The sequence below is a fragment of the Cryptomeria japonica genome, chromosome 1 (assembly GCF_030272615.1).
Source record: "Cryptomeria japonica chromosome 1, Sugi_1.0, whole genome shotgun sequence".
In the NCBI taxonomy this organism is placed as follows: domain Eukaryota; kingdom Viridiplantae; phylum Streptophyta; class Pinopsida; order Cupressales; family Cupressaceae; genus Cryptomeria; species Cryptomeria japonica.
The window spans coordinates 612,133,123-612,158,773 of NC_081405.1; the positions used below are offsets into that span (position 1 = coordinate 612,133,123).

The window sequence follows — 25,651 nt, forward strand, 5'->3', positions numbered from 1 at the left end:
CTGAATAACTTAGGTCAAGTATGAAATAAGTTTAAAGCATAGTCCTTTTCCTCCTTTCGAGTTTACTATGTCAGAATATCCCTGTTTAGGATTTGCAATTATGGTTTGTAATTATGTTAATTGTTTTGATGGAATGTCTGCAGGCGGAGCAACATTGTATGCTGCACGCACAATAAAATTTAAGGAATCTGATGTTCCAAGGTACTCTATTTAAATGCATTTGTTTGCAAGCTGTTTTACTTTGAAGGAACTTGGAATTTTACAATAGTTGAAGGAGAAGCAGATTATTTAATGGAATATTTGTCAGAAAGTGTAATAGTTCTTTATTGATGTGTACCTTCAATGAAAATGAAAAATATGGTTGCAAACTTAGGAAATAGAGATGGCGGATGAAGATAAAAATATTTACAGTTACTAAAAACGGGATTCTGTATAGGCAGATATAGAATGGAATAAAAATTTAGGATCTTATTCATCCAAGGGAAAAAACGAAACAAGATTACTGTATCATATACATACTACGAGAAGTAACATGAACCGAGTTTGACTGAGTTGTTAGTGGGCAGGACTTGTCTACAAATGTCAGAGATAGTTTCATAACAAACAGTGATTTAATTCATATTCACAAGTTTGGCTCTGATGCCAGTAGGTCAAGAAATTTAGCCTCTGCTAGCTTTGGAAACATGTGGCAATAACTGTTGTCTTTTCCCAATAAATTAGAGAGTTATATTTTCAAAACTAACTACAAATAAAAAACATGAAATCAATGTTTACACCTCACAGGTAAAAATGGAATCTTTGTGTAAGATATTCTCTTACAATAGCTAAAAATAGCTTAATCAATGCACCTTTCTTCATGGAGCATTATTGTGTGGTCAATGAAGCCCTTACAAGTAGTTACAAGTGGAGAGAAATTCAAGATTCCTTTTTCAAGTCCAAGTTTGATATCTGAATTACATTTACGTGAGACTTTTCAAAATACTAAACCAAATCAATATTATTTTTGGTTGATGTTATTGTTCAAACCTTGAGATGCTCCTGCATCATCAACCTCTGCCACTTTTCAGTCACACCCTCTTGTGCAAGCCCATTCCCTCACTTGTCCTATCACTTGTAAGAAAAAGCTATCATATGCATTAAAAAATGATTTATTCTTAATATATTTGGTGACCCCTCCACCCTGGATACCCAATCCCGATCCATTATGAGGTATTTGTGTTGCCTATTGAGACACGCACACACACGCACATGCACACGCACCAGTGTTAATGCAACTATTGTTCAAGGTACCCTTGTTGAATCCAGCTATATCCATAGTTGGGGGCCTTGAAGAAAAGCTATATCTGTGCCCATACAACTTTAGGTAGAATTCCTTAGTAGACATGATATTCCCACAGTCCATGCAGATGAGTTAGCATTTTTCTAAAAATAATTATGTACATCTTTTGCATCAATGTTTCAGATCACTTACAAATCCTTATTCATGTTCATGAAATTATCAATTATCCCTTTAAATATTAGATAATTATAGCAACAATTTATAATGCTGAGGGGATCGTTGATCAAATGTCCTCATCATCATTGCCATAATGACAGTTATGATAAATGAAAGAAGACTTGTCTTGTGGGATTGGCTACCATTGAGATCATTTTCATGAGGCCTTTTAAAATTTGAAAGAAGAGGTCTTGTCATTCTTAGTAGTATTCTCAATAGTGAACCATTTTCCAGACCTCTATTTTTTTATCAACAAAGCATACTCAGATGGAAGCTTTTGCTTCTAGTGGCATTTGGCTGTGAGGAGCAAGATCACTGCCTTGATGAGTTTTTAACTTGAGACAATAATAATCATGGAGAGGGATTTGATTATTAAAGTTGCTTGACTTTTAAGTATTCTCAAGGGAGAGATGTGGGAGATTGGCAAGTCTGCTGGTAGCAATAGTAACACAATCTCCTTAGATGCTTGACATTGGATGACAGCTTTTGTAGATAAAAAATGGAGAAGTGCCAATTGAAGAGTTCTCATGATGATCAAACCCATGCTGCTATCATACCCATTACAGGTATTAGTGGTTGGCAACTATATCGGGTGGGTAGTTGAATTGGTGGCTGTTGATGTGTTTCCACTTAAGAAAGTGAAGGATATGTGTTCCTGTGCTCTATTGAAAATGAGCACTATGAGCCAAACAAAAATGAAAAGAAAAGTTCTTATGATACCACAATTGAGACAAAAAAAGAAAGTCAGGTGCATACTAGGAGATAACAATAGAATAGAATGAGGTAAATTAGGTAAAAAGAAGAGAGAAGAACAATATATAAATGATTGACACAAGAGAAGAAAGATGAGGAGATGTTTGCCAGCTGTAAGAATTGACAAAAAGGAACAGAAATGGAGGAGAAAAGGATGTTAGTTGCTAAAGCTGCCAACCATGTAATAGAAACATCCAAGAGGTAGAAGGAAAAGGCAAATTGAAGATAATACAAGCAACAAGGATAATGTTAAACAAGTCAAGCTGGAAAAGGACAAAGCAAGATGACAGTAGGAGAAGAGGAGGATGAGGATATGAGAGAGCTAGGCTCTGATAAGATAGGAGATGAAAGGAAAAGGAAAAACTTGAGAAAATAAAGTTAACTTCCTAATATTAAACTACTGGTGAAAGAGAATTTATATTTAGACACCTCCCCAACCAACTGAAAATGACTAGTCTTTTTCATCTTTTCTACAACTCTTCCATCTTATCATGGATTATTTTCTCAAGAGCTTTCAACAACTCAACTTCCTTGATTGATTGAGATTCAGTTAAACTACAGATCCAAATAAAAACTGCTAAGTTGGCAACTTTGGTACCTTCTCAGCAACAAGAAGAAAAGATTGTGTGTTGCAATTATACCTTAGATTCTAAGTATTCCTTGATATAATTTTTGAGTTTCCATTTTTGGCACTCTCCTTTTTCGTTTTGTTGACAATCAATTAAGAGTCTCCTTCAATTGCAAGACTTAAATCCCCAGATTCGATGGCAAGTTTTAAACTGGTAACTAACCCTTTCTCCTCCATGACATTATTAGCTTGCAAAACAACATTGCATGCTTCACAAAAAAAATGTTGTGCTTCAAGTTCCTTAATATCACACCAACTTTGCCAAGGCTTGTATTACCCTTAGAAGCACTACCAAAGTTGAGTGCTTTTCCATGTATTTTGTTAGGCGTAAAATAGAATAATACTTTTTGTTATGGTTAAAATAATACTTTGTCATGTAATAAACTGGCCATGTGGGTTTCCCGTAGGGGTAGTTGGCAGTTGGGTGGTTGGGATCTCCGCCAACCACCAAGTAGTATATATATTGTTTTAATGAACCCCGACAGTAGTGTTGATTTTTACATCCATTTTGCTGTTGAAATAAAAGATATATCATTCTGGCCTATGTGAATTCTGTATGTTCTGTGAGTTACTTATAAATGTTATTTGTGTATTTCCACTCTATTGCTTGTAATTCAAATTGACACCATAGGAAGCAAACATTTTGGAATCGTTGTTGATTCAAATTCCGGAGATCAATATGGTGGCAGGCGGTAAACACTAATGGGCCGACCATTCGAGCAGCAGTTAATAGTTACTGAAAGTGATACACACAAGGAGCTCATGCAGGCGGAAGCGCAGGAGGATCAGTTGACGGAGGATTTGGTGGACTTGTGGGAAGTTTGGGTCACCCAGTACGTGCAGAGGGAAGCTCAGGATAGAGCGGTCCCTGAAGGCACATTATGTGGTGAACTCACAATCACCCCAGCTGTATTTGATCTTCTCAAGAGTCTTCCGAGACTGTTGGCACGAAACCCAATTGAACTTCAAGATCGAAGGGAAGAAACTGATCGCAAATGTCGTCGGTAGCAAATACTGCAGAGGTACGAAGAACGAAACCGTAGGGAAGAGGAAGAGGGATACGAGCAGACGTCGTACCCTTGGCAATTAATGCCCCTACGGCCAAATAAGGACCAATGGCATTCTAGTACCACCCGAGAGGTAGGGGAAGGATTGGTACAAAGATCCTTATGTATCAGAGAACAAAGTGAACAAAGGCGGCAGCTAAGGGAGATTGTTGAAGGCTCAGCAAGTCCGGAAAGGCAAAGTAAGAGTCGGAGTGTGAGTCGAAGTCGGAGCCATAGTCGAGAGAGGCAGAAACCGTGTACGTGGAAGCAGTTGGTAGAGGTTGTGAGGGACCTTTCACTTCCAGATGTAGCGGAGGAGCATCTCGTTGACCAGGCCACACACTTGGCATCGAGTGAAGAGTACGAAACCGAGTCTTAGAATAGCCCGTTGGAACACTCCGAACGTGACGAAGAGGTAGTACAAGATCTTGAGGGTGAGGTTGAAATTTTTGAAACCAACCTGTATAGAATTGGGAATATGTCTTTGGCGGAGCCATAAAAAATAGGAGGGTCAAAGCCGAAGACTCGAGGAAGGAGAGAATATAGAAACAATGGAGACCAAGGTGCAAAAGACGCAAAAGGTGGACATGTAGAGAGCCCGCGTGTGGCCGAGGGTGCAACACCGAAACACGTAGAGCAGAATGGTCCAATCTAGTCGAATGCACTTAGTACCCTCCCGGCTGCACACAATGCCTTCCAGGCACACGGTACCTTCCAGACGAGAACAATGGTACACAATCAGTACACCCTGAACAAACAAAAGCTTCCAAGATTCACAGGGGACGAGTTGGAGGATCCCATACGACATTGCGAAACATGTAAACCATTTGGGAGGCAAATGGCCAAGACGACCAGGATTATTGGTTGAAGGCATTTCCGGCCACCCTTCAGGGGATGGCAATTGATTGGTATACCGACCTCGACGCCCAGTACAAAACAAGATGGAATAATCTGAAGAAGGCCTTCGAGGAAGAATTCAAATTCCTGAGGGATGACAACAAGATTGTGGCTGAAATCTACAATACCAAGCAAGGCAAAAGTGAAAGTGTGCAGGCTTACAATTGTCGACTGAAGGAATTGTTAACAAGATGGAAAACCAACCAACTGATGGGTTGAAGAAACGATGGTTCGTGGAAGGACTTGTACTTTCCCTCAAAAGGAAGATGAAGGTGGTCTCTCCGCCATCATATGATGAAGCTTATAACAGAGCGATGGATATTGAGAGCGAGAATAAAACATCAAAAGGGAAGAGGAGGGCGATTGATGATGACAGTATGGATGGAAGTAGCGATGGAGAGTCCAATACCGTACAAGCCCTTCGCAAGGACATGATGCGGATGATGAAGGAATTGAAGGCTGACAAGGAGAATGGCAAAGAGGGTCAAGAACTCTGGTGCACTGACTGCAAGGCAGAAGGCCATACAAAGGGAACATGCCCAAGAAAATCTTTTTGTGACATTTGCTAGGTATTGGGACCCTACAATCTAAAAATGCAGAGCACACAAGTGCTCTTTGCACAAGGGGAACAAGCTACCCCACCAACCACACCACTTAAACCACCAGCAAACTCTAATGCTTCACCAGGGGGATACCGCAATAATCGGCGGGGGAACAATCGGTGCAATAATAGTACGCCTAGAAGTAAAATCCAATACAATGCGAAGAGGCAACCCATGATTCAATGCCGTAAATGTAACGAGTGGGACCACTTCGCTCAAGAGTGTCAGAGTGGAAACAACAATGGAAGTTTGTTGTGTAAATGGTGTGGTCTTGGGAACCATGAGGACACTGACTGCCCAAAGCAAAAAGGGGCAAATATGTTGGATATCAAGAAGCCAGATGAGGAGGTACTGGCAATTACAAGATTGCAGAGCAAAAAGGCAGTGCATTCCGATCCCCATATGGAGAAGGAAAGACTTCGTGAAGCAAAAGTTGATGTTGAACAGGCGATGGCGGAAGAACGGAGGGCCTCACATAACGTCGCCAGTACCCCACTTCAGTTAGAGTCCGAAAAAACTATAATCAAATAGATGTTGCAAGCCACTATACCCGTGCGGGTATTTGACCTTCTACAGACAATGCCACAATTGAAAATGGCTCTTACAAATGTAGTTGGTGACAACACCATCAACCAGGAACATCATCAGATGGCAACAAAACCATCTGGCATGGACTCCATGACGACAACAGAACTACCTGGCACGTCTGTCACAAACCCCATGCTTCTCACCGTGAGTATCGATCGGAAGCTGACCGTAGTAGAAATGGAGATAATGGGACAGAAGTTGACGAACACCATCGTCGATGGCGGCTTTGGTGTGAACTTATTGCCGGAGGAGACATGGAGGGGTCTGGGCAAACCAACTCTCTGGCCACCAATATTCCACCTTGTCGGTGCCGACCAGCATGGTATCAAGCCCTTGGGAACACTCATGGCACAAAGGGTTGTTATCAGCACCCAACATTTTTTCCTTGACTTCGTCGTCATCCCACTGGAGAAAAAGGCCTACGACGCTCTCCTTGGGAGGGATTGGTTGATCATGGCCAAGGCAAATCATAATTGGAAGAGAAATACACTCTCCATTGAGAGTGAAGGTCGCAAGTATGTGATTGACCTGCGGAATCAAGCGGTAAGCGAGGAATTGGTATCATCTGACTTTGGCTCGAATGACTCGCATAATTGGGAATGGGGTTCACAAGATGGAAGGGAAAAGATGGAACCCAACGACGAAGGGGTATTAGAGTTGGAGCGATGCTCGGAGGATGAAACTAGCTCTCTCAACGGGCTCTTCCATGGCAGATGGAAGACTATGAAGTGTTTCATTCCAATTGTCATATGTTGCAGATTTGTGAGATTGAGGAGTTAGACAAAGGGACGAAGAGTACAACCTTTCCTCCAGAGTATGGGGAGTATTGTGAAGGCGTAGCTCGGGTGGATGATACACTTGCGCACCGGTTTGAACGAGAGAAGACCATAAAGTACGAGGAATCCAATGTGAAGAAAGTCAACCTGGGAAATGAGGACAATCTAAGGGTGATACTTGTAGGGGATGACTACAACCCTGTATTAAAAGCAACAACCTTCAGAATATTCTTAGAATACAAAGACGTCTTTGCATGGACGTACAAGGACTCGAAGGGAACACCCCTAGAGTTGTGCACACTTTGAATACCCCTCGTACTCGGTGCCCAGTCCATATGGAGAAGGCTGTACAGAATGAACAAGAATTATGCCATGAGGGTAAATGAAGGAATTGAGAAAATGTTGGAGGCTGGCATTATCTTTAAGGTCGAAACTAGCGATTGGGTCTCACCGATCGTCATCTCCCTATAAAAAGAAGCAAATCAGATCGGAATGTGTGGACTTTCGATGCCTAAATTCCGTAACCATCAAGGATCCCTTCCCAATCTTGTTCACAAATAGCATTTTGGAGGAGGTGGTGGGCCACAAGATGTACTCGTTTTTGGACGGGTTTTCCGGATATAATCAGATCAGCATTGCAGATGAGGATAAGATGAAAACAACATTCATAGTGGAGGATGGAGTATATGCATACAATCGGATGCCCTTCGGCCTATGTAATGCTCCAACCACCTTCCAGCGAATCATATTGCACATTTTTGATAGAATGTCTGTCGGAAGCTTCAGAGCATTCCTCAATGATTGGTCTGTCTTCAGTGAACATGAAAACCACTTGAAGGCACTTGGAGAGTGCATGGAGAGGTGTCGGCGGGCCCAACTAGCCCTCAATCCCAAGAAGTGTCAATTCATGGTACCACAAGGTAAGCTACTGGGCCACAATGTGTGTAAGGAAGGGTTGAAAACGGATCCCGACAAGGTAGGGGTTATCGTGAACATGGAAAGTCTGGTGGATGTCATGGGGGTGAAATCCTTTCTCAGACATGTAGGCTATTATCGAAGGTTTATCAAAAGTTTCGCACAAGTGTCCTGCCCTCTAAACAAGCTGACGAGAAAAGGTGAACCCTTCCAGTGAGGAACGAAACAAGAAGCCTTCAAGGAGCTAAAATCTCGACTGGTGAGTGCACCAATCCTAGCATACCCTAACTAGGACAGAATTCCACGTTCACGTGGACGCCTCCAACTATGCCATCGGTGTCACCCTGGCACAGGTAGGCATATAGGGATTGGATCATCCCATCTTCTTTGCAAGTCGATTGCTCTCCAAGGCCGAACGAAACTACAACATGATGGAGAGGGAGGCACTTGGAATGGTGTACTCCATACAGAAGTTTTGCCATTACCTCACGACACCGCTCACCTTTTATGTGGATTACCTGACCTTAATGTACTTGGTGAATAAGCCAATAATTCAAGGCCGAGTAAACCGATGGTTGCTATTACTCCAGGAGTTCACCTTCACGATCATAATACGGCCAGGGAAGAGCTATGTAATCGCCAACCAGTTGTCAAGGATCAAGTCCAAAGAACCCCTGAAAGGGATGAATGAAGACTTCCTAGATGCCCACTTTTCCCAAATAGCAGCATTACTCCCCTAGTACAAGAACATTGGCGAGTATTTGTCCACTTCAACATTCCCACGAGACATGCCACCAGGGGAACGATGTAAGTTGGCACTGAAGAGCAAAAGACATTCCAGCTGATCAACGACCTGTTGTACAAAATGGGACCCGACCAAATCCTTCAGAGATGTGTGATGCAGGAGGAAATCCCGAGTGTACTGAAAGAAGCACATGATGGGCTTGTCGGAGGCCACATGGGACCTAACGCCACTGCACAGAAGGTACTAATGGCAAGACTATGGTGGCCGACACTGCACACCAATGCATGTGAGTAGGTTGTCGGGTGTGATACATGTCAACGTATGGGAAAACCACTTAAGCGGGATTTTATGCCTCTGTTTTCTTCTTAGTTGCAGGAATTATTCGAGAGATGGGGTTCGGATTTTGTGGGACCTCTGAAAGCCAGCAACATGCATAGATGTTGGTATGTTGTCGTAGCCACGGAGTACTTGACGAAGTGGGCGAAAGCTAGAGCTCGCTCGGACAATATTGTCGTGAGTATGGCAAGGTTCCTGTACGAGCAGATTGTAACCAAGTTTGGAATTCCCATCCAGATCACGAGTGACCGTGGGGTCTACTTTGTCAACCAGGTCATCTGTACGATGACAGTAGAATTAAAAATTTTCCACAATTAATCAAGACCGTACTACCCTCGAGCAAATGGTCAGGCGAAAGCAACGAATAAAGTACTGGTATCCATCATTTATAAGTCGTGGAGTTGAATAGGAGGATTGGGAGGAACGTCTTCCGGCGGGACTGTGGGCGTACCGTACTACATACAAGGTGATGACAGGTCACACACCATTCCGGCTTATGTACTGCCAAGAGGCCGTGGTGTCGGCAGAATACACCGTACCAAGCCTACGAATTGTAGTCGACAATCAACTCGGGGATGAGGAGAGCCTAAATACCAGTCTTATGAACTTCATGCGGTTGGATGAACGACGGATGATGGCACAGTGGGCGACGAAAGTATTGGCATGACAAACATCTTCAATGGATGAACTTCCGTCCCCACCAGTTGGTTTTGAAGTATAACGGTCGCAACAAACTTTGACCTGGGAAGTTCAAAGTTCGTTGGTTGGGACCCTATAAAATCAGGGAGGTTGGGAAGAATGGAGCAATAAAACTTTCTACCTTGGATGACAACCCTATATGTGACCCTGTAAACAGCTCTAAATTGAAGATCTATCAAGAACGTGATAAACTAGTAATAGCAATCAACATGTTGGTTTATGCAATTAAGGGAGATTGGACCATCGACAAGGGCAAGGAAGTAGAAGATTTGGTGGTCGTTGCAGAACCTACAGACCAGATGAGGATTGGGCCAAACCAATCACCTTCATAGAAGAAAGATTGGTGCCAAAGCAGGTCGAAGGCATTGCAGTGCCTCAGATCCATGAACACCTTACTAACGCATACTTTGGTGACCCAACTGTGTGGATAAAGATTGGCGGACACTGGAGGAAAAAGACTTTGTATGAAGGGCCTCGTGAGGGATACATTGCCCATAACATTGATGAGGAAGCTGAGGCACGAAGAAAGGAGGAACTGGTTGGAAAGGAGGAAGAGCCATTCGACCTAGAGGAAGAGATAGACCTAGAAGAGTATGGTGCAACTCTCAGACCATGCTTGAAGATGGTTTTGAAGGTCGAGGATTATTTCGTAGTAGCAGTATATCCTAGTGAGTGGGAGGCAGGCCCCAACTTGCTTTATCGGGTAATTCCCAATCCTGCAGGCCCACCTCAAGTCGACAGCGAAAAGGTAACCTGGTACCAACAGTACGAAAGAAGGTATATAGACAGATGATATAAGGGAGTGGCACCGACATCGCTACTTGACAAATTTTTTGATTGGGAATATGTAGGTACTTGTTGCTCAGAGGAATGTTATAGAAGGCCACTGTACATGTGCTCATGGTTACACGACTCTGAGATCAAAATGAGACGTAAGGGAGACCCTATAGGGGTAAAATTGCGAATGGGAGATACTGACAAGGGCGATGTGGAAATACTGACAAAGAAACAAAAGATGGAAATTGACTACTAGGCGAAAGGGAAGAAGGAAAAAGGGAGAGCAAGAATGATCAAATTGCGCGTAGCAAGGAGGAAATCAAGTGTCTGTAGCAAAGAAGTGACACACCCAAAACTGATAGAATGGACCCCAAAAAGCAAGCAGGAGAAGCCAAAGGTGGGAAAATACCATCGGACATTAAAGGTATAGAGAATAAAATTTAAACTTCCTTGCAAAGGTAAAAAATTGAAGTAATTACAAAAGAGAATACTGATTTTGGAAAAATTAAGACAAGATGTAATAATTAAAGAAGGGGGTCAAAGGTTATGAAAAAATTAAAAGAAATAGGGGAAATAATAAAATCAAGAAAAGAGAAATTATACTTAGCTAAAAAGAGAATGTTTAATAAAAAATTGATAAAATATGCCCTAACCCTAAGATTGAGAAAAGTTTATAAATGCCCTCACTTGGCCATTCCAAGCAAATTACACAGCCAAGTAGGAAAGAATCAAAGCAAAGAAGGCGATTGAAGGAGAGAAGGTAGTCCATACAGAGATGCACTAGCAACAAAAGGTAGTTCGTACACGTCTACATGGTAGGAAAGAAGTGGGCCGTACATATCCATACATGACTAGCTTCAGCAACTGTACATATCCGTACGAGCTAGATCGTGCATAGAGAGAAATCAATCGTACGAACCCGTACATACAAGAAAATCACTATCCTGTATGCAGGCGGCACCTGTATATGTTTGTACGGTAAAGGGTGCAGGATTCAAGATGGAAGAAGGAAATCTATACAATATCAATACAGAATTGGTTGAAGAAGAAGTTCATATGGGGTGTGCAGGATTCAGGACGGAAGAAGGAAATCCGTACAATATCTGTATGGAATTGGCTGAAGAAGTCCGTACGGGGTGTGCAGGGTTACGTGAAGGAATCCGTACAAGGCGCGAGGAAGTTTGGGAAAATCCGTACGCAATTGGAGGAAATCCGTACAAAGATAAACAAAGGTAGATACCCGTATGGAATGCGTACGAACAAGCAATCAGAAGACGAGCAAAGACGAAGTTCATACAATGACCAGATCACATAATTGATTCCATACAGTCGAACAGGTTGGGACGAGGAAGCAATACCATACAACCAAGGGACATGGTTTCACTCTCGAAAGGTGGAGGGATTTTCGTACGAAGAGGATAGGTGGCAGAATTCAGGTGATTGGGGAAATGGTTGCCGTAACGGTTTTGTCCAAGGAATTGTACAATTGGCAAGATAACCGTGCAACTGCAGAGGAGAATCCCTGTCACTTATAAGTATGCCAAAAATCAGTTTTGGAAACCCTTAGGACGAGAGCAAAGCAAAGTCGATACAAGCAAGAACCATGGCCACACCCAATAGTAGCAAAGGCAAGAAAGTTCACGCATGAGTATAGAGGGATGAACCAGTGATCGTACATTCCTTAGCATGGGAAGGATTGAATGGAGTAGGTTGCAAGACATGGTGGGAAGAAACGAACAACTCCAATGTTATCAAGATGAACCTGAAGAAAGCGAGAGTCAACAAAATTCTAGTCATGCATGTGTTCAACATGAAGGAATTTGAGCCCATGTTGAAGGCGATGGTGGCAAGGTATGATAGACACACGCACAGGACCATGGTGAAGTACGGCGGTTGCTGCATTACCATCTCCTTCTCCACCATGGAGTTCACTAAGGTGTTTGGGATTCCCAACCAGGGGAGTCCAGTGGCCAAAAGGAAGATGTCTTTGGAGCAAAAACAGCAATTGGTCCGTCTAATGTGTCGTGGGGATTTAACACGAGAGGAACGTGACAACATTTGGAAGTCAGGAAGCAGTCGCGGGGTGAAGAGGACGTTCTTGGCCAATTCAGAATGGTGCTGCATTATGGACATCATTAAGAGCAGGCTGGCAAGGGCAAGTAGAGGGTTGGATGTTGTACTTGATGAATGGACTGCAGAATGGTACAACGTATAATTGGGCGTCTTTCTTGTTGAGGGAATTTGAAAATGCTTGGGGTACAAGTTACAACACAAGGCCTTTTAAATGTCCCATCATGCCATCGCCATGTTCTTGGAAGCCATACGTACAAGCATGCTGGCAGATAAGAGGGGCAATCTGCAACCACTTCCCAGAGTGGAGCCTTGTCATCCACCTATTTTCTACTAGGCTCACTTGGACACCATGGCGGCTGGCGGGGAGCCTCAGAGAAATAAAAGGCGGTAGGATGTAGCGTAGTCTCCTAGCGTGGAAAGCGAGGCGAGTGAGGAGGAGGCTCTGGAGGTGTCCTCATCCAAGGGGGAGAATGCAAAAGAAGAAACTTTTCGTGTGGTCGCAACCGCGGTGCGTGGAGAAGATGAAGTTGAGGTAATTGGAGAAACACCATTGGCAGAAGGTGTAGGGGAAAGCGCTTAGGAAGCAATAACAGAGGCTACCATTCCCACATCACCAGGCGGAGGCCAAGGCAGCCCACCTATGGACGAGATCCAACGTGCAGTAAGGGGAGGGTTTACGGAGGAGATTTCCCCAGTAGGTAATTGATGTGGTCAATGTGGAGGCATCATCGCCACCTAAAGTGACCCCTTGCCCAGACACAACATTTGCATAGTTGAGCCCTACCCAAGGTACGGACCGCCATAAGGAAACCATTGACTCATGGCTTTTGGAGACACTGGGTGTACGGGTGGAGAACTTGCTAGAGCTCCCATCTCCACCTGGTAGTACTGGTGGAGTCAGCAGTGATAGGTTGGAACCGCCATCGGGCGGAATGGAGTTTGCAGGAGGGGATCCTCAACAGCTTGAAGAGGGGGCATTGTAGGTACCGGGCGAGCAGGCAAGTGGGGAGGAATCCTCCTCTCCTCAAGAAGAGTAATTTGTGCTTCGGTTGGGGAAGCCAATCTGAAGGATCCGGTCGGCCCAATGCAACAGTGTGCATCCCAGCTGGAAGGAATGGCCAAATTTCTCAGTGATGTGGGGAACATTGTCAAGGATATTGAAGTTGTATAGGATCCCAGAGTTGCCAAAGTAGCAGAACAACTCTTATCCTTCATGAAGGCTATGAGGGAAAGTTCTTTTGTTGCTTCACAGCCAAGGGATGGCCGAAGTCTGAGACTCCAGAGATGATTGACACATGGAGGGCCAACCTGGTAGTGACTGAAGGATATGGTGTGTGTTGCTTCTTGCACGGGATTGAGACTGCATTTCGGGATCTGGTCTTGAAGTACCGCAGAATGACAGTGGTCAAGGTGGAATCCATGATCGTATAGCGAGATCAAGCCTTATGGGAGGCCGAGGCTGCCAGGAAGACATTGGCCAACCACATCCAAAAAAGTCTGGAGCAACTGACCCAGGAGCATTCACGAGTGACATCATTGGAGGAGACGATGGCCAAACATGTTCAAGAGTTGGATGACAGCGGCAAGCAGAAGGCCGAGCCGACAGCCAAGGTGGCGGAGTTAGAGGCTAACTTGGCACGAAGGGAGGAGCAGTTGTGGGGACACGGGGAGGAGCTTCAGAAAGCTCGCGCCAAAGTGGTTAAAGCTGCCCACATGGTCAAGATGGCGAGAGAACAGGAATTGGCAGCCACTTAGTGTCTCCAGCACTTCCAGCAGCGCACGGGACTTCCTAGTCTTCAGTTCCGCCACATTTTGTTTCAGTTGTCTGGAAGATTAGTACTTTTGGGGGGGTGCTGATGTTAGGCATAAAATAGAATAATACTTTTTGTTATGGTTAAAATAATACTTTGTCATGTAATGAACTGGCCATGTGGGGTTCCTGTAGGGGTAGTTGGTAGTTGCGGCGATTGGGATCTCCGCCAACCGCCAAGTAGTATATATATTGTTGTAAGGAGCCCGGGCAGTAATGTTAATTGTACATCCATTTTGCTGTTGAAATAAAAGATATATCATTCTGGCCAATGTGAATTTTGTATGTTCTGTTAGTTACTTATAAATGTTATCTGTGTATTTCCACTCTGTTGCTTGTAATTCAAACTGACACCATAGGAAGCAAACATATTTACTTCGTAAATTATGGAAAACGAGTATGTTTTTGAATCACTTCCCAACTTGTGAGAGCCATGTGACCTCTTGAGGTCAGTTCTCTTAGTTTCCAAATGGTTTGGCATCTGGCTTAAGCCTTGCATGACTTTTTTGGTGAGCCAATTCACATTATGAAAAAACTTTTATTTCTTTCTTTTTAGAGGGCCTAACAGATCGTCTTTGGAACCATATTCCAAAGAGTTCTCAAGGATTTAGAATTGCTTCTGATATCTTAATGTAAGAGCGTTATCTGTACCATTAGGGAAGACTCAACTGAGTGCCAAAGTCTTGATCACTCCTATTCATATTTCATAAGAATTGAGACTATTTATTAGAAGATGATTGAACTCTTTGCTGCTGTCCTGACATAGATTACTTCTCGAGGAGCCTTGAAAGCCTTTTTATTTAAGAATTTCCCCTGTAAATTTTTTTCCTTTCATGACAATCCACAAGAAGACTTTAGCTTTTGGATCCTTTTCCACAGCTTTACCTTGGTTGAATGAAAATGCTCACCAAATCCTAAGTAGTTTTATAGAAGTTTTTCCTATCCAGAGGAGCAATTTTTTCTGAAATTGTTGACCTCATTGATCAACCTACTTTCCTTCGAACCCTCTGAATGCTGGAGAAAGCCAAACTCTTTCCATTCTCTAATTTTGTTTTCATCATTTTCTTTTTCCACGCAATAGATTTTGATTTTAGAGTCCCATTGACAACAGGCATCCTATCTATGATTCTTAGTTCTTAATTGTTGTGTCGAGGAAATCTTCCATCTCCATTTCCTTAACCAAGCTTCATACCAAAATGAGTCTTTTCCCCCTTTCTAATTTGTCAAAACAAAGCACTGTGCAAAAAAGAATGAGAGTGGCACATGCTATCCCAACAAACCAAACCTTTCAGAGGGCTGGGAATGGTAATGATGTGCTTAGAATCTTTGTCATCCAAATACTTTCCGTGAAGACTATTTTCTCCAAACAACAAAGTGTTGGTGTACATCTTCCATGCCAGCTTTGTAATTAAAGCAATGCTGTGCCAAATTATTTTCTACTCTTGTTCTATCAAGATCTTTGGGTAAGCAAGCCTTCTGCCAGGTTGCCAGTGGATGCTTCTTTTTGTCACCCTTTCTTTGCTTAAAAAAATCCCATATGATATCATCTATCTCCTTAGTAATCTGTTTAGGAACCAGTAGAATAGAGAATATGAACACAGGGACCGACTAGAGAACAGATTGAATGAGAGTAAGGCACTTAACCAAAGAGAGCCTTTTGACTTTCCATCTAGCAATTTTGTTCTGGATTTCTATCAAGATCTTTAGGTAAGCAAGCCTTCTGCCAGGTTGCCAGTGGATGCTTCTTTTTGTCATCCTTTCTTTGCTTAAAAAAATCCCATATGATATCATCTATCTCCTTAGTAATCTGTTTAGGAACCAGTAGAATAGAGAATATGAACACAGGGACCGACTAGAGAACAGATTGAATGAGAGTAAGGCACTTAACCAAAGAGAGCCTTTTGACTTTCCATCTTTGCTTAAAAAAATCCCATATGATATCATCTATCTCCTTAGTAATCTGTTTAGGAACCAGTAGAATAGAGAATATGAACACAGGGACCGACTAGAGAACAGATTGAATGAGAGTAAGGCACTTAACCAAAGAGAGCCTTTTGACTTTCCATCTAGCAATTTTGTTCTGGATTTTACCAATCATTCCTTCACACAAAACAGCTTTTTACTATCCATCAACCAAGGGAATCCCAAGGTGAAGTATCAGCGAGAGGGTTTCTCTCGCAGTTGAGTAATCTGGCGATGTTTGTTCCATACTGAGACACTGATGAAAGAAAAGTTTTTTATTTTCTTCTATTTATTCTCTACCCTGAGGGGTAGTCTCATACTTTTCAAAATTTCTTTGATCTTATTAGATTGCCAAGGTGAAGTATCAGATAGAGAGTTCTTCTCATTGTCAAGTAATCTGGCCAAATAAGTTTATTCCCATTCTGAGATGCTGATAAAAGGAAGGTTTCTTATTTTCTTCTATTTATACTCTACCCTGAGGCAGTCTCGTAATTTCTCAAAATTTCCTTGATCTTATTAAATTCCCTTATAGAAGGTTCAACTACTAGCTTCATTTCATCCACAAACTAAGAATGACTCTCAAAGTTGAGGCAATCTCCTAAACACTTATTTTGTTTTCTTTCTAGAAGGTACAGTCCAAGGTCTCTACCATAATGAAGTATATAGGTAGGGGGAGAGAGAGTCCCCTTTGGTGGAGGTCCCTCGAGGAGTGGTAAATCCCTTGGGGAGAGCCATTTATGAATACTGTGGGCCTAGGAGAATCCAAACCAGTCCAAAGAATCACAATTGACTTTGTTGAAGGCCTTTGCTCTATCCAATTTCCATAATTAACTGTTAATTCCAGTAGCAGAGAATGAGTGAAGGAAGTCATGAATGACTATCTTGTCTAGGATCTGACTTCCACAAACAAAACTTCCTTGTTCTTGGGAAATGATCTTAGCATAACAGATTTAACCCAATTTGCCAAAAAGTTGGAGATGACTTTGTATGTGTTACAAAGAGTAAAATGGGTTCCAGTTTCATCTTAAAGAACCAATCTGACTGTATAAGGTTGAATACGGAAAGTGAGGAATCCAGTTGCCTTCCCATTCTAGCTTTCCTTGTCATTAGTGTCTTGATGGATTCCGTCCACACAGTTTACCAAAAGAAAATACATACATATAAGTATCTCCCTGTTCTTTCCCACCATCTTCTCTCTCATAAAGGAGTCTGAAATGGACTCCTGCATTATCTTAAGGACCAATCTGATTTTATGAAATTGACCCTGGAAACCGAGGAGTCCAATTGCCTTCCCTTGTTAGATTTCCTTGGCATCAAGAATCTTGATGGATTCCTTTCACACAGCTATCAAAAGACCTCTCAAAAGGAATCTTAAACACCCTAATGACCAGGACCTTAAGCATTATTGCCAAAGGACATCTGGAAGCTGAGAAGCCCCATCTACTAAAAGTCTTCTAAAATAGTGTGTATTCTGTTAAGTAAATTAAGGAAACTTTTAAGAAAAAAAACCTAAATTCGAAGAATACCTCTACTTCTACTATGAAACACTCTGCCAAGTTCTCTATTTCAAAGGCACCATAAATAAAATAACAGTAATTGTTAATGTGTTTCCATTCCATTTGTATTTTTGGAGGATAGGCTGTATTTACTTCCTATGATTTATATATTGTAACAACAGTCTTCGCTTCCCAGTTCCCTATGAACTCTTGGAAATAAACTTTCCATAAAGCACCCTCTTGATCCACTATAAGTAAATTTTCTCTGATAAAGACTCCACCAACATAAATAAGTAACTATTCTTAAACTTGCCAATTTATCAGAGCAAATTCATACCTTTTCTACATACCTCTGCTAATGGGTTGAGAAATTAAAATTTGAAAGCCAGGACTATTGATAGACTAGACACAGGTATTCACAAAATCTCTACAACAAAAATGTCAACATGTAGAAGCCTGATGACGATAAGATTTATTTTAGTCAAGAAAAAATCAGTGACAATTGAAAGCAAAGTTGAAATGAATTCACAGTATAGCTTCTTCAAGTTTTTTAAGACTATATTGTATGGACTGGAGGCTTTTGACTTGTTATTCTTATCAATATGCACTCCTGGATGTAGGACATACTATTTTTATGAATTTTCTGCACAAGATAGACATGTTACGTTAGAAGCTGCTGTTTCTCAGGGGAAGGTGAGCTTGCATTTTCATTGTTTAACTTTTTTATTGAGTTGTCCAAACTCCAAAAATACTGGTCATTATCAAGGAGCAAGTTTTTAATTTACTTGGCTACAATTTATTGATCTCTACACTTAACAGGTATTTGTTGTAGGAGCAACAGCCCCTCGATCTCAGTGGGAGGATGCTGGTGATAAGCTGCGTTCAGCTACAGTATCATTTACCCTTGTATAACTAGCTTTTGGGTCATTGCATGGTATGCCATACATTCCATTACAGAAACTACAAAGCAAGGAGAGAAGGTATACTGTAAAACATCAAGAGGTATGACCTTGTCATTTCTGTTGGGCAGAATACTGTCTCAATCCCTTCCTTGTCAAGGTAAAATTGTGATATACTTGAGAGATATATGGCTGTTGAGATTAGTAAAGTACCGTCTTTCCAGATGTGAATTTCCCTGTAACTAGAAGTGAAGGCTTGGAGAATATTTGATTTACGAACAAGTAATGAAACTATACCCTTTGAGAAGAACAAAAGTTTCACACTAGATTATTTTGTGAAGGAAAGCTCCTTGTTGTCATTTGAATGTTTGCAGTACATGTGCAGACATGAATAACGTTGAAATACCAAACCAAGAGAAAAGTTACTACATTTGTTTATAATGTTCTCTATTATTTGGCTACCCTGTGATTCTGAGGAATTCCATGGAGTACTGAAGATTCGTTTGGTTGAGGCAGACTTGCTATTGTGAACCTACATTAGGGATATATTTTATGTGAAGGCTGCAGGAGGCCTCCATATTCTGGTATGGCAAGTGCCTGTGGTTTGCTCATAGACTTGTCACTTAAATGACAAAATCCATGAGGTAGAATTAATTATTGGCAGTGTGACCTAATAGAGAAAGAGATTGAAGCGTTGTAAAATTTTAATGAATGCATTGCAACTCATTCAACATATTTGCTTGCAAAAAGCTTGTTATAGGATAATTCTGGGTTAGCCCATAGCTTTAGTCACTAATTTTATATTCATTCCGTATGCCAAAGATGCACATACTTCATTCATATTGTATTAAAAATTAACTTGAAAGGCTGTAACGAGAGAGCTTATTGAAATGCTATTATATACTCTGGTACAGTTACAAGTAATCTGGATGAAGGATTAAACAGTATTAAAATATGTTCATTTCTATCAAGTTTCTGTTGGATGGATATGTCAAATTATATGATGGTTCTGTCAAGACAGATTGTCAGCCTTATAAATTCACAAAGAAATAAAGTTACATAGGGTTATCATTATATGTGTGACCCTCTGCCATCATATAACTTGATGGATCTAATGTATCAATATCATATGAGAATTGCATATACCATAATGTTTAAATAAATAGCTAGGGCCAATGGCAATTATAGGAATGTCAAATTGTGATATCACTGCCTGTAAATTTATTGTGGTAATATTCTACAAGACGACTTGTAAATTGTTTGCATAAGACCAATGACAGTGCTCAACATGCTGACAATACATGCAGCAACTTTCTTCTTATTGATAAGAGATATAAAGTAGCGACCAGGGTTAACTATTACAATGAATTGACCAAACATTCCACTACATCAGTTTCAAAAGGACCATATGCAATGCTTTGTTTAAGTTGCTATGATATGGCATCGGCGATGGTAAACAAGGAAAAGGAGACATAGTTGGATGAGAAATTGAGACTTAGGAATCATGGAAACCAAGCATGTCATCCAGATCTAAGAGCTGAATCACAAATTCACAATGTCACTCTTAATGGTTTCGAGTTATAAAGAATAGAGATAAGAATAGACATGTTTGTTGGGGCAAAAGAATTAGAGAATGAACTTTCATAGTTGAAAACCATCTAAAATGACTACTCTTCAGTCAGGAAAAATGAACCAGATTACAAGGTATATAAATGATCATTAAGGCCTAGGTGCAAAGACATAGACCCATAGAGGAATGAATCAGGTTCTTGTATGAATTGATGAGATTGGTGGAACAACAAGGAAAGGTAAAGCACTCATACCAACTGATGTATGTTGCAAAATTATTTTTGTAGGCAATTCATTTATTTTTAGATCAAATTGGTAGCAAAGCTTGACAAGATACAAGTGGATGAAAAAAATTGTACTTAAAACACATTAACTTATAAAGCAATATATATAAGGTGACATGCCAACTTGATTAAAGATGATAGAAATTCTTATTGTGATATCTATGCTATTCTGAAGTATTCGACTCCAAAATATCTCACTTAGAAAGATCTTTGTGTTGATGCATTTATTAGAATGATACTTTATTATTTTATTATTAATGCTCAATATTGTAAACTTAGTGTAAATATCTTAATAAGATCTTGCTCGATCTTATTGGTAGTTTCTTTTTAGAAACTTGCCCTCTTGTAATTCTTTGTAATCCTATTTATTGAGCGTTTGCTCATTCTTAACATACATTCAATTTTTTACCAATTGTGTAATATGGTATTAGAGCGGGATTTTAAAATTTTATGGGGGATTTGTTTCCAGTAAAGAATTTCGAAAGAATTTTTTTTTAGATTTCTAGAAATCAGTTTTTATCTGTGGAATATTGAGGGTGTTTGAAAAATCGCGATATTCTTTTCTGTCTGTACAACCTGCTGTGTTGTGACGAATTTCGTGGTGTTCTTTCCCTCCTTCTGCGGTCTTTATTCTCGTATTTCGCGTCTTCAAACCTCTGCGTGACGACTTTTCCTCTGGTCGCCATCTTCAGCAGCCCGCTTTTTTTCTCTGACATGATTTTTTCCTCGTGCAAATTTTTTTCTGCCATTTTTGGACGGAAATCTGCATTTTTGATTAGGGTTTTTGTAAAGTTATATTCAATTGCAATAAAAGAACTATTATATATATGTGATAATATTGTCTAATATTTTATTGTTTCGTTTGTAGGCTGAAGGAGAGAGATCATTTACGTTTTCTATGTCTTCTCCAAATGATTCATATCGGGTGTAATGCCCCCTACTTGGTTCAGGACAGTTTTAACCGTAATTAATCGATTTCCAATATATTTATAACTTAACTAAATCGATTAATAGACAAAACTATCTTAACATGAATCCAACCTAGGATGTTCTATCTTTTCTTTAGTCTATCAAGTACTAGCTATCTTACCATACTAAATAATTAATCCTATTTTTGATTTATAAATCATTTACGCATTTATTAATTTTTAATTAATAAATACTTATTGTTATCAATTAATTAATAAATACTTTGTTTTGGTGATTTAATAAATATTTATTAATTTTTAATTACATAATAAATGATAATTTATTATTATGATGAAGAATCACAAAATCTATTATTAATTATATCATCAGGATGTGGGGTTATGACAACCCTCTCACTTTAGAGGAAAATCGTTAAGTCTCATAAATGAGACGGTTTTCCAATATTATTAAATGTTAATTAATAAATGTTTTAATTATCATATTTATTTAATCACAATAATCCAATGTCCAAAGAGGGGTTATGACAGTCTGCCCTTCTCGAATTTGCTTGTCCTCAAGCAAATGTTTATTTTAATTTCCTCAACTAAGTCATCTACCAACATGAGTTAAACAACACAAAGCATATACATGGGAAACATGAAGCATACACATGGAAGACACAGAGCATACACATGGAAGACACAGAGCATACACATGGAAAACACAAAGCATACATGTGAATACACACATTGTGAAATTTCTTTCTTGTTATGAGTAGAAACACAAATCAACACCAGCTTGATGCAAAAACATAAACACTCAATCTAGTTTGTGATCTCAGGTAGAGTACTTAGAATTTCAAATGGAGTAAATATAATGAGTCTGATTAGCCATATCGACAAAGAGGATAGGTAGCACAATGTTTGGATACTTGCCTCAAGTATTAATTAAATGGATTGTGCTTAACCCCCTATTCGCCATTAATGAAAGAGAAAAGATTTAGACACAACGAGACGCCCGTAGCGCTTATCAGGCCCAAGAGCGGTACACTCCCCCTTGGCCCAACTGATGGCAGACTTTTAGTCATCCACATCGGGTTGCCTACCTGACCTCGGCCTAGTTTCTGCTGACCTCATTGCTCTATCTCTCTCCCACACTAGTGGTGAATGTGAAGTATACATCTATTATTAGTCAATTTGTTTAAGATTATGCTGTTATCAATGAGATAATTCCATACTCATTCCCTAGTGAGACCAAGGAGAAGTAGGTGCAATAGGATGCCCGTAGCGCTTATCATGCCCAAGAGCGGTACACTCCCCCTTGGCCCAACTTGTGGCAAATGTTCGGTCATCCAAAGTGGGTTGCCTACTTGACAGATGCCTAGTTCCTGCTATCCCATGGCCCTATTCCCTTGTATCTTACTGGGTTTGGGTATGCAATTTATCCATTCATCATTACTTAATAATTAATCCATGGTTTCTTTATGGGACTAATCCTTGTGATCTTAAAATCACATTAATAATGCAATTCAATATTGACTTGTAATTTCAATAAATATTTGTGTATGCATTAGCCTTCTTCGTATTCACTTCCTCAGTGAGATCAAAAGGATTTATACGCAATGAGACGCCCATAGCACTTATCAAGCCCAAGAGTGGTTTACTCCCCCTTGGCCTCACTAATGGCAGACCTACAGTCGCCATAGCGGGTGATGTACCTGACAGAGGCCTAACATCTGCTGACCTCATTGCTCTACCCCATTTCCTCACTAATGGTTCATATGGAATTTATGATTAATTTATTCTCAATTTAAATGCCAGCTTATTTGTTATTTGTTATTTTTTTGTCATTATTATATATATATATATATATATATATATATATATATATATATATAGAGTATTTTAAATGCCACATGGATATGCCTAGTTATCCACTATTCTAATTTGAATTACTCTGAAGTCATACCAATTCAATATCTATTTGGCTGATAATAATATATTTTAAATTCATCTTACGAGATGGAACCCTCGTTGCTTATCCGTCATGGTATTTGCCTCTGTTTATTGACTAGAATAAGTCGTTGATTGAATCTTACCCTACAGGATGGCAAGATCATGGCTCTGATACCATTTGTAATGTCCCCTACTTGGTTCAGGACAGTTTTAACCGTAATTAATCGATTTCCAATATATTTATAACTTAACTAAATCGATTAATAGACAAAACTATCTTAACATGAATCCAACCTAGGATGTTCTACCTTTTCTTTAGTCTATCAAGTACTAGCTATCTTACCATACTAAATAATTAATCCTATTTTTGATTTATATATCATTTACGCATTTATTAATTTTTAATTAATAAATACTTATTGTTATCAATTAATTAATAAATACTTTGTTTTGGTGATTTAATAAATATTTATTAATTTTTAATTACATAATAAATGATAATTTATTATTGTGATGAAGAATCACAAAAGCTATTATTAATTACATCATTAGGATGTGGCGTTATGACAACCCTCTCACTTTAGAGGAAAATCGTGAAGTCTCATAAATGAGACGATTTTCCAATATTATTAAATGCTAATTAATAAATGTTTTAATTATCGTATTTATTTAATCACAATAATCCAATGTCCAAAGAGGGGTTATGACATCGAGCTTTATATGTTTAAAGGACCGGTCAATGGATGTCTTGACCGGTCATGTCATTTAGACATGACCGATCAAGGCACTCATTGATCGGTGCCTCTTCATAGTGCACATCCCGATCTATGTTATGTTTGGTAACTAACATTAATAATTAAACTCTTGTTCAAAGCGGTGTTTAGTTAAGATGCTTTGTTAATGGCCCGAACATGTTTATGAACTAAACTCGATAACAACATTCTATATGCTATCGGGTTAATACCCCGATAGCATATTAATGCCGATCCATTTATGGATCGACATTAATGTGCTATCGGGTTACTAGCCCGATAGCATTAGATTGACGCTTAACTATGTTAAGCAAGTCGTCGATCTAATCCTTCTTTTATCACTGTCAATATCATAATCATGATCAATGTTGTAATCCGATAAACATATTCAGTTCGGAAAGCATAAATCAGATAGCATAATCAAAACAGAACAAAGGAGATTAATAGGTTAGGAGAGTCTTATCTTGCAGAAGCTACTAATGCATTAACACTCCCTCTTAGCTTTGGAAGATAGATAAAGTAACCTGCATCACATTTCTTTTTCATAATGTCAGTCTCCAAAATATATATCATCAAAACACCTGATATGAAGTATAATCAAGACACAAGATACAAATATAAAACATCACTCTAACCATGTGATATAAAAGATTCATTACTTCATTATGACAAGATATTACCCGAACATGTGATATCAGTATTGCCTAAACACGCAATACTAAGGATAAATATATGAGGATGATTAAATTCTCATCTTATCCAGGTTGTGATATGTGCACAAGCATTTTATACAAATGTTTTATCACAACACCATCATGGCACATCCATGACATACCAGAGATCCAATATGATAACTGGTTAAAGAATCATAAGATCGTCACCTTATGATTTCTATATACAAGTGTTCATTATCTAAGAGATCATCACCTCTTAGATATGAACACAGGGGGTGAAACCCAGAATGTCTCAACATGACAAAAGAAGTTTACACATTAAACATCTTATTTACAAAGCAAATTACCTTTCTATCATACTTAAACCTTTTCTGAAGTAATCAACCTTCACTCTGGAAAGTGGTTTGGTCAGAATATCTGCAGTCTGATCTCCTGTGCTAACATATTCCAATTTGATCACATTTTTGTCTACCATGTCTCGCACATAATGGTATGGAATCTCAATATGCTTGGATCTGTCATGAAATACTGGATTTATAGAAAGCTTTATGCAACTCTGGTTGTCACAATGGATGACAGTGGGTTTCATAGGTTCACCAAATAGTCCCACAAGCAACTTCCTAAGCCATACTGCTTCTCAAGTAGCCATGGAAGCTGCAATGTACTCGGCCTCGGTGGAACTCTGAGCTACAAAAGATTGTTTTCTGCTGATGCAAGATATCATGGCTGATCCCAAACTGAAGCAACACCCTGAAGTGCTTTTCCTGTCAGTCACACTCCTAGCCCAATCTGAGTCTGTAAATCCGTGTAGGTCTAAATTGACTTTCTCATATTTGAGACCAAGGTTTAGAGTACCTTGTAAGTATCTCATAATGTGTTTCACTGCAATCAAGTGAATTTCCTTAGGCTCACACATAAACTGACTTAAGGCATTGACAACATAATAGATATCTGGCCTTGTATTTACCAGATACATCAGGGACCCAATCATTTGTCTGTAGAGTGTAGGAT

At 39.9% G+C, this 25,651-nt stretch overlaps 1 protein-coding gene across 5 annotated transcripts in view; it reads left to right on the forward strand.

The window, feature by feature from the left end:
• Positions 1–21,336, forward strand: part of LOC131049405 (uncharacterized) — a 95,150-nt gene extending 73,814 nt beyond the window's left edge. For 2 of the 5 annotated variants that reach the window (XM_057983452.2, XM_057983450.2), the window contains 3 exons: positions 144–201; positions 18,219–18,291; positions 18,418–19,396. In XM_057983452.2, coding sequence (XP_057839435.2) covers positions 144–201; positions 18,219–18,291; positions 18,418–18,510 — 224 coding nt within the window. In that variant the 3' untranslated portion in view covers positions 18,511–19,396. Of the gene's footprint in view, positions 1–143; positions 202–18,218; positions 18,292–18,417; positions 19,397–21,218 lie in introns of those variants that run through there. The other 3 variants (XM_057983451.2, XM_059220188.1, XM_057983453.2) reach the window with 3 other exon arrangements.
• Positions 21,337–25,651: the final 4,315 nt, after the last annotated feature.